The 11,384-nt window shown below is 32.9% G+C and overlaps 1 protein-coding gene across 1 annotated transcript; it reads right to left on the bottom strand.

Moving 5' to 3' along the window:
* Nucleotides 1-3,732: 3,732 nt before the first annotated feature.
* Nucleotides 3,733-5,084, bottom strand: LOC111623451. Its single transcript, XM_023366036.1, has one exon. The coding sequence runs from the start codon at nt 4,992-4,994 to the stop codon at nt 4,059-4,061; it is 936 nt and encodes a 311-aa protein (XP_023221804.1). The 5' UTR covers nt 4,995-5,084; the 3' UTR covers nt 3,733-4,058.
* Between the last annotated feature and the right edge of the window lie 6,300 nt (nt 5,085-11,384).

Below are 11,384 nucleotides of genomic sequence, written 5' to 3'. Positions count from 1 at the left end.
CAAATAATTATATTATATTATATTATATTATATTAATTCTATTTTTGTAATACTTATTTGAATGTTGTATAGACAAATATTTTGACTATAATAATTTTTTTCTTATTTATTATATAGGAAAATTTTATTGCTCTTTAAAATAATTGTTAATTGAATTTTATCTATAAGCAATAAGAATTTATATTTATGTTTACTAATATACTACATATTTACTAATTAGTTTATATTAATTCATAGTAGACATTATTTAAAATATGCGAATTAACTATTAAAAAAATTAAATGTATTACATTTAAAGTTAACAGTACTTAATATTTTAAATCCACGTTATGGTGGTAAAATATTTAAAATAAAAAATATATATACATTTTAACAAATTAAATTAAATGTATTAATAAAATTATTACTAAGTTAGAGCATTTTAAAATATTTTTATTTTAAAAATTAAAAAGTAAAGTAATTTAAATTTAAATTAAACCTTTACAAAAATTGAGCGTACAAAACTTACCTCTTTCCATCTTTGGTAATTCTCCGCCTTCCTGGTTAACTAGAAACCTTTGATTGGATCTATGACGCTGAGCTTTTTATTACTCCTTCTTGACGTCATTTCGGGACGTGTTCAAAACCGTGTTCAAAATTGCACACGCCAACTAAAGTAACGTGTGCAACAGTTGATAATTGTTATCGCCTGTGATTGCAGGATTGACAAACCAATAAACTTTTATCTAAACTCAATTGGATAATTGTTAACCAATAAACGTAAGACGTATGATAAGTGTCGAGTGCAAAACATTTGAAATATTCCAGAAATCGATGACGTTTGAACCGTGTATGACATCATCATTTTATTATTTTATAATGAAAGATAATTATTTTTTAAATTTAATATTAATATTACTGAAGTAAATTTTAATACCACATAATACTGTATATATTTTGATAATCCTAATATATTTAATTAAAATAAAATATTTGTTTATTAAGAATATCGAGCATATTTAATGAGGATTTAATATAAAAACTTTCTTAAAGGCCAATAATTGTATTCACGTAGTTGCTATTAATTAATATAGGTTGTCTTAAGTAAATAATAACTTAAATAAGTTAGTATTTACTGTGCGAATTTAAACTTTGATCCTTCGCATTGAGTAGAAGTTATCAATAAATCTGATCTCTGTATTGATTAATTTGTAAATATGTTAATGTATTCTTTGGATTATTTATAAAGTATATTATATATGTTTATTATTTAATCGAATATATATATATTGGATTATATATACTTGAATTATTACTTATATATCAAATATTTATGCATTGACAGTCGATAAAGTTGTTTGTGGCCGGAGTGGCCAAGGTGGCAGCCTACCGTTCTGGGGGACCCGGGTTCGATCCGAACGGGTCGAAAAATCCCTAGAAATTTTTCGGGGTGGTCCGTTCGGAAATGTCGGGCCCCGTCCCTCACCACCCGGCAGCCCCATTGTGGGCCAGGCCGAACTTATAATGGGCTTACAAAAAGAGACCCTCTTAGTACCCACAGGGCAGAAAGAGTTATAAAAAAAAAGTCGATAAAGTAGTTTTATTATATTCAATTTATTGTTGGTTGTTATCGATATTACACATATAGACATTTATAAAATTCCTTTCGCATGCCATGAATTTACTTGAAAGCAATATAAAGTAACGACTAGTGTGAATTTAGCACAAATTTAAATTGTATTTAAACTCGTAGAGCATTTCCTAGAATTCGATATATCCGGACGTACCACACCCCCCGAAAAATTCCTGGGGATTTTTCGACCCGTTCGGATACGAGCCCGGGTTCCCTAGAGCGGTAGGCTGCCACCTTGACCGCTCAGCCATCCGGCCTTCGTTTGTGTTCTCTAGAAACGCCAGCAGTTGCGTCACTTCCGACAGCATCTCACTGGATTGATGCTGAGATTTTGAATACGCTCATTATCATTCGGGTTTTTATCATACCGAATAGCCAGTCTGACACTGTTCACAATAATGTCGGACTGACCATTCTAGAGTTTGGGAAAAATTCCAGTGCTCCGATCGGTTAAAATGCGCCTTGAGTCGATCTGGATTGTTCCCCTAATTAAATGTCAATTTAAATTCTTCCGCCTTTCCTAAGCGATTTTAATCTCTGCTTAGAGTCAAGCACTGATGCTACATGCCGTACAGCGCATATTGATCGATTCATCATTGATATGACAATGTCTGCAGCTGCATCTTCTGCGTTCATAGCTTTTGAGATTTTGTTTAATAATCTGTCTTGTTGGCATCAACGTGCCAACGAAATGTATCTATAAAGCGCACACATTGTTTCGCACTATTTCAAAAACTTTTCTTTTCCTTATGCACTAGTATTCAGCTACATCTTCACGTTTTGCCTTTTCTACCCTTATTAGTTGACCTAACTTCAACTCTAATGTCACTTGATATAATTACAGTACTTATTTCTGTCTTGTAAAGTGAACTCTTCAAGTAAAAAAAGAAATATTAAAATANATATATATTTTAATTAAATTCTATTTTATGGTTTCTCAAAAGTTTTATTTTATTAATTAAAGAGGTTCACCAGAAAGTGAAGTTTGATAAACACTAGGTTAATGCATGCCATTAGGGTATTTTGTACTTAAAGACATAGTTCTTTCGATTTTCTAAAAATTATATTAAGTTTTTCTCTTACAAGTTAGATAAAGAGATACTGTTGATAATAAGAATATAAAAGCTATTACAGTGAAATGGTGACTTAATGAGTGGGACGTGTACATAGAAATATGTACACGTCCCACTCATTAAGTCACCATAGAAATATGTACATACAATAGAAATGTAAAGAATACACAAGTGCTATACCTAAAGACCAAGTTCTTAAGCAATTCTTTAAATCTTACACGACCAAAATAATGAGCTAATTTTAAATTTTACATTTTTTAATTTTAGATTTAATAAGTCTTATTACACACAAGACTTATTATTCTATTGCATTGTAAGATTGTATTTTAAAATCACTCAAAATCAGACCTTATAGCGTAATCATTTTATGTATTTTTTAAAATTTTGTTTTAAATATTTTAACTCTCTCCAAATCCCTCACAATCACCATTTACATAACAATAGAAATAAAATACTTATTTCTAATTTCAATAACTCAGCAATTATAAAAAAAAATATGTAACTGTTAATTAGAAAAAAAAATAACTAATTGAAGAAGAAACAGTAATGTACGTGTGTAGTAAGTCAAATGCTGTTTTATTTTGTCAATTTGCCATACTGTAAGGGACCCGAGGATCGGAGAATTTTAACAAAGTTGGTCAGAGAAAGTCGTGGAATTTAAAACAAAAAATTTGAGTAAGAACCCCGTAAGTAGGTATCGGACGAGGACTAGCATCCGGCGTCCAGTTCAAATTAAGAGGAAATTTGAATTAACCAGCGTCTATTGTATATTGAAACTTAATTTTTTTTTAATTAAATTTTTTAATCTGCGCGCAAATGGCATAATTCATCATTCTGAGCCATTAATAATTTATGTATTTAATATGTAAAAATTTTTAAAATGTTTTCCTTTGTTCGATTCTTTAAATAATTTTCTGAAATTTTTACTTATTTCTTGTATGGAAGAAATGAAAATTCTGTATAACTGTTTAAATTTTTAAGAAAGGAACACAGCATAAAGGAAAATAAAACATTTATGTTATATAGTTCATATTTACATAAGCCTCATGATGCAAGTCCAAGTATCTATTTGGAAAATTGCACAGGTACTTCCTTTTACTATGTAGACTCAGAAAATAATATAGTTTAATCATTCCATTCCACTTGATTTTTCCTGAAACTTTTCTCTTGCTTCCAAGACAGCTTCCTATTTTCATCATATGCAGTTTACTGTCCATTCTTCATGTGTCTATCTTAACAATTTCATGTTTCCTTGACTTAAACTCTTCTTCTAAGATGTAGCACAATTAACTATTCCATTAAAAGATTCATTTTCAAAAGGATAGACCCAAGAAGGACAGTTCGAAAACAGTTGCAAGCAAACTTCTACGGAGCTAGTAATCAGGCTGATAAAACCTCGCAACAGCAAGCAGAAAGTAGTGAAGTCGCCGGGTCGTTTTCGGATATTTCATTTTGAAAAGATGTTCGGCCAAATGTTCGACAATATGCACTTTTCGTTGACCGTTCGAGCAGAACTTTCGCCTCTTTCTCTGAACATTGTTCCTAAGGAAACTCGTCTGGGAATTGACAAAGTTATAAGAGTGATTTACTGTCAGCTGACGAAAGTCTTCATTTTGAAGACAATCGTATGTCTTCCAGCAATCACTTACAACCGTCGTCCCGGGAAGCACCCACTCCTTCAATACCGTGAGCAAGGTCTCGCCGTCGCCCGACTCTACAGGAACAAAAAAGGTACGTCGAGACTCCCTCTCAATGCCCACAAAGATCCATTCACCCGTGATTATTCTTCTAGTGTTTACTTTCGGCTTTCCAAATTTGGCCTCGCTAATCTCCACGACCCTGTCTTTTCCTCCAAGTTTCTCCGACATAGACGCCGCATCGTGGATAAGTACCTCTCTATAGAAAGAGAGCCAATCCACGACAGTGTTAGGGGAAAGGCCAAGTTGTTGCTGGAGAAGAGTCTGCCTCGGAGGCGGAAAGATCAACAGGGTGTGTATGAATCTCCACACGGTAACGAGCGGAAGACTGGCATGTTCAAAAAATGTTCCAGACCAAATGGACTTGGACCAATTACAGCTTGCTGCACGTTGCCTTCCTCGTCGGATTAGTTTACCGCATCGAAACCTGCCACTTTCTCCTGCAACTAAGGAGTTGCCACACCGACCGCAATTGGTTCGATCTCGCCAAATGCCGTGGCGCAGCAATTCCTCTTTAATGTAGTCTTTAGAATGGAGTACTGTGTCATAGAAATTCAACTCGCAACCGGCGCAGACATCCGTGGAATTCGAACTCGAACTCGAACTCGCCATCGCAGAACGAAACGACAATTGTACTAGGTAGTACAGTACAGAACAAAGCGATATATTTATTACGGGAACCAGGCGTTTTTTCTTATTTTATTTTAAAGAGGAGGCATATTTAACAGAAATTTACAAAACACATAGAATTCTTTCCGGGAGACCAGCATATAAAGTGCTATAAACAAAAAAATTATAGGACTACTTACCGAATGTGCCCCGTTCGAGAGGCCATTACTTAAGCTTGTTGTCGTCGCGGAGTTGCACGTTGGACGGCGGATGTACACGAATCGCGTTACATGACTATACCTCTGACGCGTTTCCGGAAAAATTCGTTATTTGACGTTTATGTGAATCTTATATATATATGTATGTTATTATTATATAACTCTTCATTTTAAAATTAAAGGAATTAGTTATATATTTGTAAATTTAGTTAACAAATTTACAAATACGGTGGATTTCGTTATAAAATGTTACGGTGCGTAACTAAAGCGGTTTATCAAACTGTGGTCCGCGGGCTGTTCGGAGTCACGTGTGAGGTCCGAATCCCCCTCAGTTGTTTACATATTTTCGCACTCTTTTTCTGTGAAAAACGAAGATTTTCTTTGTAAACGATCTGTCAAACTCGAAGTGGGAAAGACGGTGTCATTGTAGACTTATAAATTCCCATTGTCGTCCGTCTGTCCTTCCTCAATTTCGAGAACGGGGTTAGATAGATGAAATTCGAGACCAGATATGGAAAGAATAGGAGGAAGAGGCCCCGATTATCTATACAGAAACTTCCGATGTAAACCGGAAATTACGTTATTTCAATTCAAAGTTTCACCTGAAAAGAGTTAAATGATCGGCACGACTCTATTGTTAACAGGAAAAGCATGGTGTACAGGGACAAGACACTACTAATTTCAGGTGAGAGCATATACTGTATTTTAAATTGTACCTTATTTTATAATATCTTGCAAATACTTTTTAACAATAAAACATTTATTATTAAAATTAATTTGTTTATATTAACACTCTCTTACTTTTCCGGTTGTTAGACTATAAATATAACGGGGAAAGCGAACGATCGAAACATGACCCCCCCACCAAGATTTTTACATTTTTGGACTTAGGACACTTCGAGAAATGCAAAAGATTCGGGTGTAATTTCTGTATATTTGAATATTTGTGTGTGGGAGGGACGGAATTTTATACACTCTCTTTGAAGCTTAATAACTCCTGTGCCTTTTGTCGAAAATTTCTGAAATTTTGCAGGAAAGTTTGCTTATTAGGGAGATTGATGCTATTAAATTTTGGTGCTTAAAGGTCGACGGGGTGAGGAGATAAAGGGGGGGGGTCGTGTATCATATCTTGAGTAGGGTCGGACTTAATGACGATTTTACTCATTATTACCATTTACATTTTTTTTTTTATACTACGATTCTTTTAATTTTGAATTTAAGTAATCTGAATTTTCCGTCTAATTATGAGTAAAAATTCAATTATTAATAGTGAAATTACGGAATGCTAATTGATAATATCATTATGTGGTAGTAATTACGAATAGATTGATAATTTAACAGACTAATTACAAATAAATAATCAGAAAATGTATATATAAATTAGTATTAGCTTCAAGGTAATCAAACACAATATAAAGTTATAAACACTAATTTTATTTAAAGTATAAAAAATAAGAATATATATCATATATCAAAATTTGTTAATACATCAGTTTACAATAATCATGCTGGTAGATAACATTTTTTTAATATTAAAACGACAGAAGTGCGACGTCAATAATGAAAAGACATAATTATAATGACATTTATTCTATTCTTAAAAATAAAATATAGGCATGAATAAAGTAATTAANTATTTATATATATATTTCATTCGTTATTTTGTTTTTTGTATTTAAAATTTTTGTTCTATTTTGTTTGTATTCGAAAAACTTAGCCTGATGATGGCCAATAGATTTGGCTGAAACGTTAGCTTTTCATTAAAAGTTTTTCTCAGCAAATTAAGGTGTTGTGTTTTTTTGGTTTAAATGATTTGAATACATTTGAAATCAAATTATTTAAATTTTTTATTATTATTTTATTATCTACTTTATAAATTTATTTTAACTAGCATATGCTAGTTACAATAGTCTTTTAAACATTGTTTTAGACCCATTGGACAAGCATCAATATTTAAATATTTGTATTTTGATATGTACGATACTTCTAAAAATGTTCAACACTGAAATCTCTCAATTCATTTTATCTCTCTGAACTTGTTGCTAATATTTAATTTAATCTGTTGGATACAACTCTTTGATATAGTCCCTTCATAAGTGGATTATGGCATCATGGACAATGTAAATTGTTCTTTACAAAATTACTGAAAGGTCCATTTATATGAGGTCTGTTCAAAAAGTTCCAAAACTTTGTTACAAAAAAAAATACTTTACTTATAATTTATTGGTCAGGGTTCCCTTCAAAGTAGTCTCCTCCCCAACATATACATGTACAGTAATACCTCAACTTACGCTACCCCGACTTACGCAAACCCAGAGTTACGCGATTTTCAAATCTCGTGGATTCGTCTTTTGTTTGAGCGGCACGCAGCTCTTGATTACTCACTCCCCCCACACTATTGTTCAGCTTACATGTTTGGATGTGTCGCGTGGAATCGACGCATAGTTACAATTTATTTTGTGTTATTTATTTCTGTGTTTGTTATATCTACAGAGACTTGAGAGACTCTATGTGGTGATTTCTTGTAACCGTGAACAAATCAAAAGACGAGATAAGATTAATGAGAACATTTATTAGCTTACATCCGATTTGGATTTTACACAAATTGCGAAATTATACTCCGACTTACGTGAATTCGACTTATGCGGTTATTGCTCGGTCCCACCTATTGCATAAGTTCAGGGTATTACTGTATCCCAATGGTGTTTCCACTTTTTGAAACAGTCCTGGAATGCTTCTTCCAGAATGCTCATAAGCTCTTCCTTCAAATTTTTCTCTATCTCTGGAACGGTGGCAAATCTTTTTCCTTTGAGTGGGTTTTTTAGTTTGGGGAACAGGAAAAAGTCACATAGGGCCAGGTAAGGTGAGTAGGATGGGTGGGGAAGCACAGCAGTCTTGTTTTTGGCCAAAAACTCATGAGTTCTGAGGGACAAATAAGCCAGCACATTGTCATGGTGAAAAAAACCACTCGCCATTCCTCCAAAGTTCGGGCTGTTTTTGCCTGATTCTATCTCTTAGGCATTTCATAACCCCCAGATAGTACTCCGTGTTGACTGTCTGGCCTGTAGGTAGGTATTCGTGACGCACAATACCCTTTGCATCATAAAAAAAACAATCAACATCACCTTAACATTTGAGCAAACTTGTCAAGCTTTTTTGGGGCAGGGGGATATTTCACCCACCCAATGTGAAGATTGCACTTTTGTTTCAATGTCACATCCATAAACCCATGACTCATCACCTGATGATCCTGGACAAGAAGGTTTCATCCTCATCAGCTCGATCAAACAGTTCCTGACAAACTTGAACTCGATGTTGTTTCTGGTGTTGCTGTCATCAGGCGAGGCACGAATTTGGTGGCAACTCAAGACATCCTCAATTTTTCAGTCAGGATTTCATAGCACACACCAATCGAGATGTCACACTCTTCTACAAGTTCCCTGGCAGTCAAATATCAATTTGCACGAACGAGATTGTTCACTTTCTTGATGTGGGGATCATCAGTCGATGTTGATGGTCGTCCGGAATACTCATCATCTTCCACTGATCACCATCCCTTTTTGAACTGGGTAAACCACTCATAATGTGCGGTATGTTTCATAGCATCCTCACCATAAGCCTTGGTAATCAACTCAAAAGTTTCCATAAAGGATTTCCTGAGTTTCACACAGAATTTCACAGAATAATAATGCTGCTGCTTCAAAGAGCTCATTTCCGCAGATCCGATTTTTTGCCGAACCCAACAAACACCTCTTTACATATATGGTCATAACTAATCACCAAAACAAGATATCAACAAATGGACTGAAGGAGGTTTCTGCGGACACAATGCCTCCAAGCAGATTAAAAAATAACCAACTGGAAGCGTGCCATTCAAAAAGTTCAGGAACTTTTCGAACAGACCTATTAAAAGAAAAAGACAAAACTAACAGGTTATTTGTTATATGCAAGTATTAATGAATACATTTAAATGTATTAATTGTGTTTGTAATATTTTCCTTAAATGAAAATGGAATTTCTAAGATGATTAATATAAATATAAAAATGGTAAATTGTGGAATTACTAATTTATATAAACCATCAAGAATCGAAAGTATGATAAAGTGACTATGTTTTTCTTTTTTGTTTTTTTATAAACAAAGACCTTGGTACAAGATAATGTTAACTCAATTTCTTTGTTGAACATTGTTGAATTTCTACAAACTTAGGTCTTAATAGAGAGGTTGCAGCCGACATTTTCAACGCGAAAACGTGTTCGTCGGACGTTCAGTGCCGCTTTCCTATAAGCCTAGAAGTTTGACAATGGTGTTTGGATAGTCAGTGGAATCATACTCTATGTCCCAAACACCATTGCCAAACTTCTAGGCTTACAGGAAAGTGGCACTGAACGTCCGACGTACACATTTTTGCGTTGAAAACGTCAGCCACAACCTCTCTAATAATAATGAGGTTGTAGAATACTAAATTTATATTGTATTTATACTTATTAGACAATCATACTTTAAATAAATAATATAATATATTATGAAAGCTCAAAAAAGATTACAAAGAATGTAAATAGGAATAAAGAGAGTAAAAAAAAGATAAAATAAAAGAGTGTAATTAATGTCTTTATTCAGATTTTGTACTTATAAAGTTACTGAATTTTTAATGATTTTTGTTTATCAAAAGATAATACAACATGCATTTACTCTATTAACACGTATGGCCAGATTTAGACTCCTAAAGACCCTAAGCATTGAAAAGATTTTGGTGCCTCCATATACTGTACAGTACATATAATTCAAAATATAAACAATAATAAAAATAAAATTATTTTTCAAAATGAATGACGCCAGCAAATACTTTAATTATTTCATTTATTTTGGGGGGGTCCCTTTTTGTGAACCTTGGGGTAGCTGCACATTTACAGTTTTGTACCATATATGGTCCATGGTAAATCAGGAAATGAAATTTTTCTGTGGTACTTTCCCAGATTGAAAGTACGGCAATCGATCAAAAATGACCCCCCCATGATTTAATTTATTAATTTTAAATTTCAAAAGTGGGAAGATGTTAATCTACTAATACATGCTCTTGATTCAAATAAACAGGAGATAACACAATCGACTGCAAATTAATGAGAGAATTTTACACGATTTAGATACAGGATTCCTACAGACCTAAAAAAATCAGGGATTTTTATTAGTGCTTGGAAAAAGTCGTGGAAAATCAGGGAATTTGTCTAAAACTAAAAGAATTTGCCTCCACTGCTTGTTGATTTTTTTTGCTCGCAATATGGCTGACCGAATGTGGCTGTCTGCAGACAGAAAGAAGTAATGTGGTGCAATGTAACTTACAAAAAAGGATGCAGAATATTTTCAGGACCCAAAATTTATCCAAAACACACAAAATAAAAACTATAATTTATGAGCCAATTAATAATTATTACATAGTTTGGAAAAATCAAATTAAATCATACACATAACTTAAAACATATAAAATCATTTAAATTAAAATGTTAACAAAGACATTATTTTAAGAAACACTTATTAATATTTTATATAGTTTATTCTCTAACTCAAACATATGTAACTCAAATATTTCTTTAATTCAAAGAAAACAAAGCACTTGGTAGGTCTCAATGGAATAGCATAGGGATTTGATGTCTCCCCCATCAAAACCAATTTATGTTACTTTCAACAACCCCGACTCAAATTTTAATATTTATTCTACCCAAGTGATTCTAATTATTGGATTTTCATGAAATTTTCCGACAGTTAGTTGTATCTACTCTACTATGAACACCAAAAAATACTTCAAAAAGGAAAATTTCAGATTTGACAAGAAAATTTTTGTATTATTTGAAATTTCTCACCATGGCCATTTTGTCTAACTTCTAAAATACTCTTTTACACAATCTTCTAAAATTATTTTAACTAAAGTTAATAAGAATAATTATATACATTTATAATTTAAATAATTTCATTAAAACATTATAGTTTGAAATTTCTTGAAATTTTAAAACACAAGCTGGGTCTGAGCCCTTATACTAGCTTCACTAATGTGCTTACCTCGTCATTAGCTGCATAGATAAAACACTGCTACAGTTGATCCCCCTATAACACTGTTGATAATTCCGTTTTATATGAATTCCATGTTGTACGAGTCACTTAGATTTTACAAATACGTGAGC

Source organism: Centruroides sculpturatus, unplaced genomic scaffold, assembly GCF_000671375.1.
Source record: "Centruroides sculpturatus isolate CEXI.00-Female unplaced genomic scaffold, Cexi_2.0 scaffold315, whole genome shotgun sequence".
Lineage (NCBI taxonomy): Eukaryota > Metazoa > Arthropoda > Arachnida > Scorpiones > Buthidae > Centruroides > Centruroides sculpturatus.
Note: the sequence above shows the minus strand (reverse complement) of the source record. Positions and strands in the feature narration are given on the sequence as shown.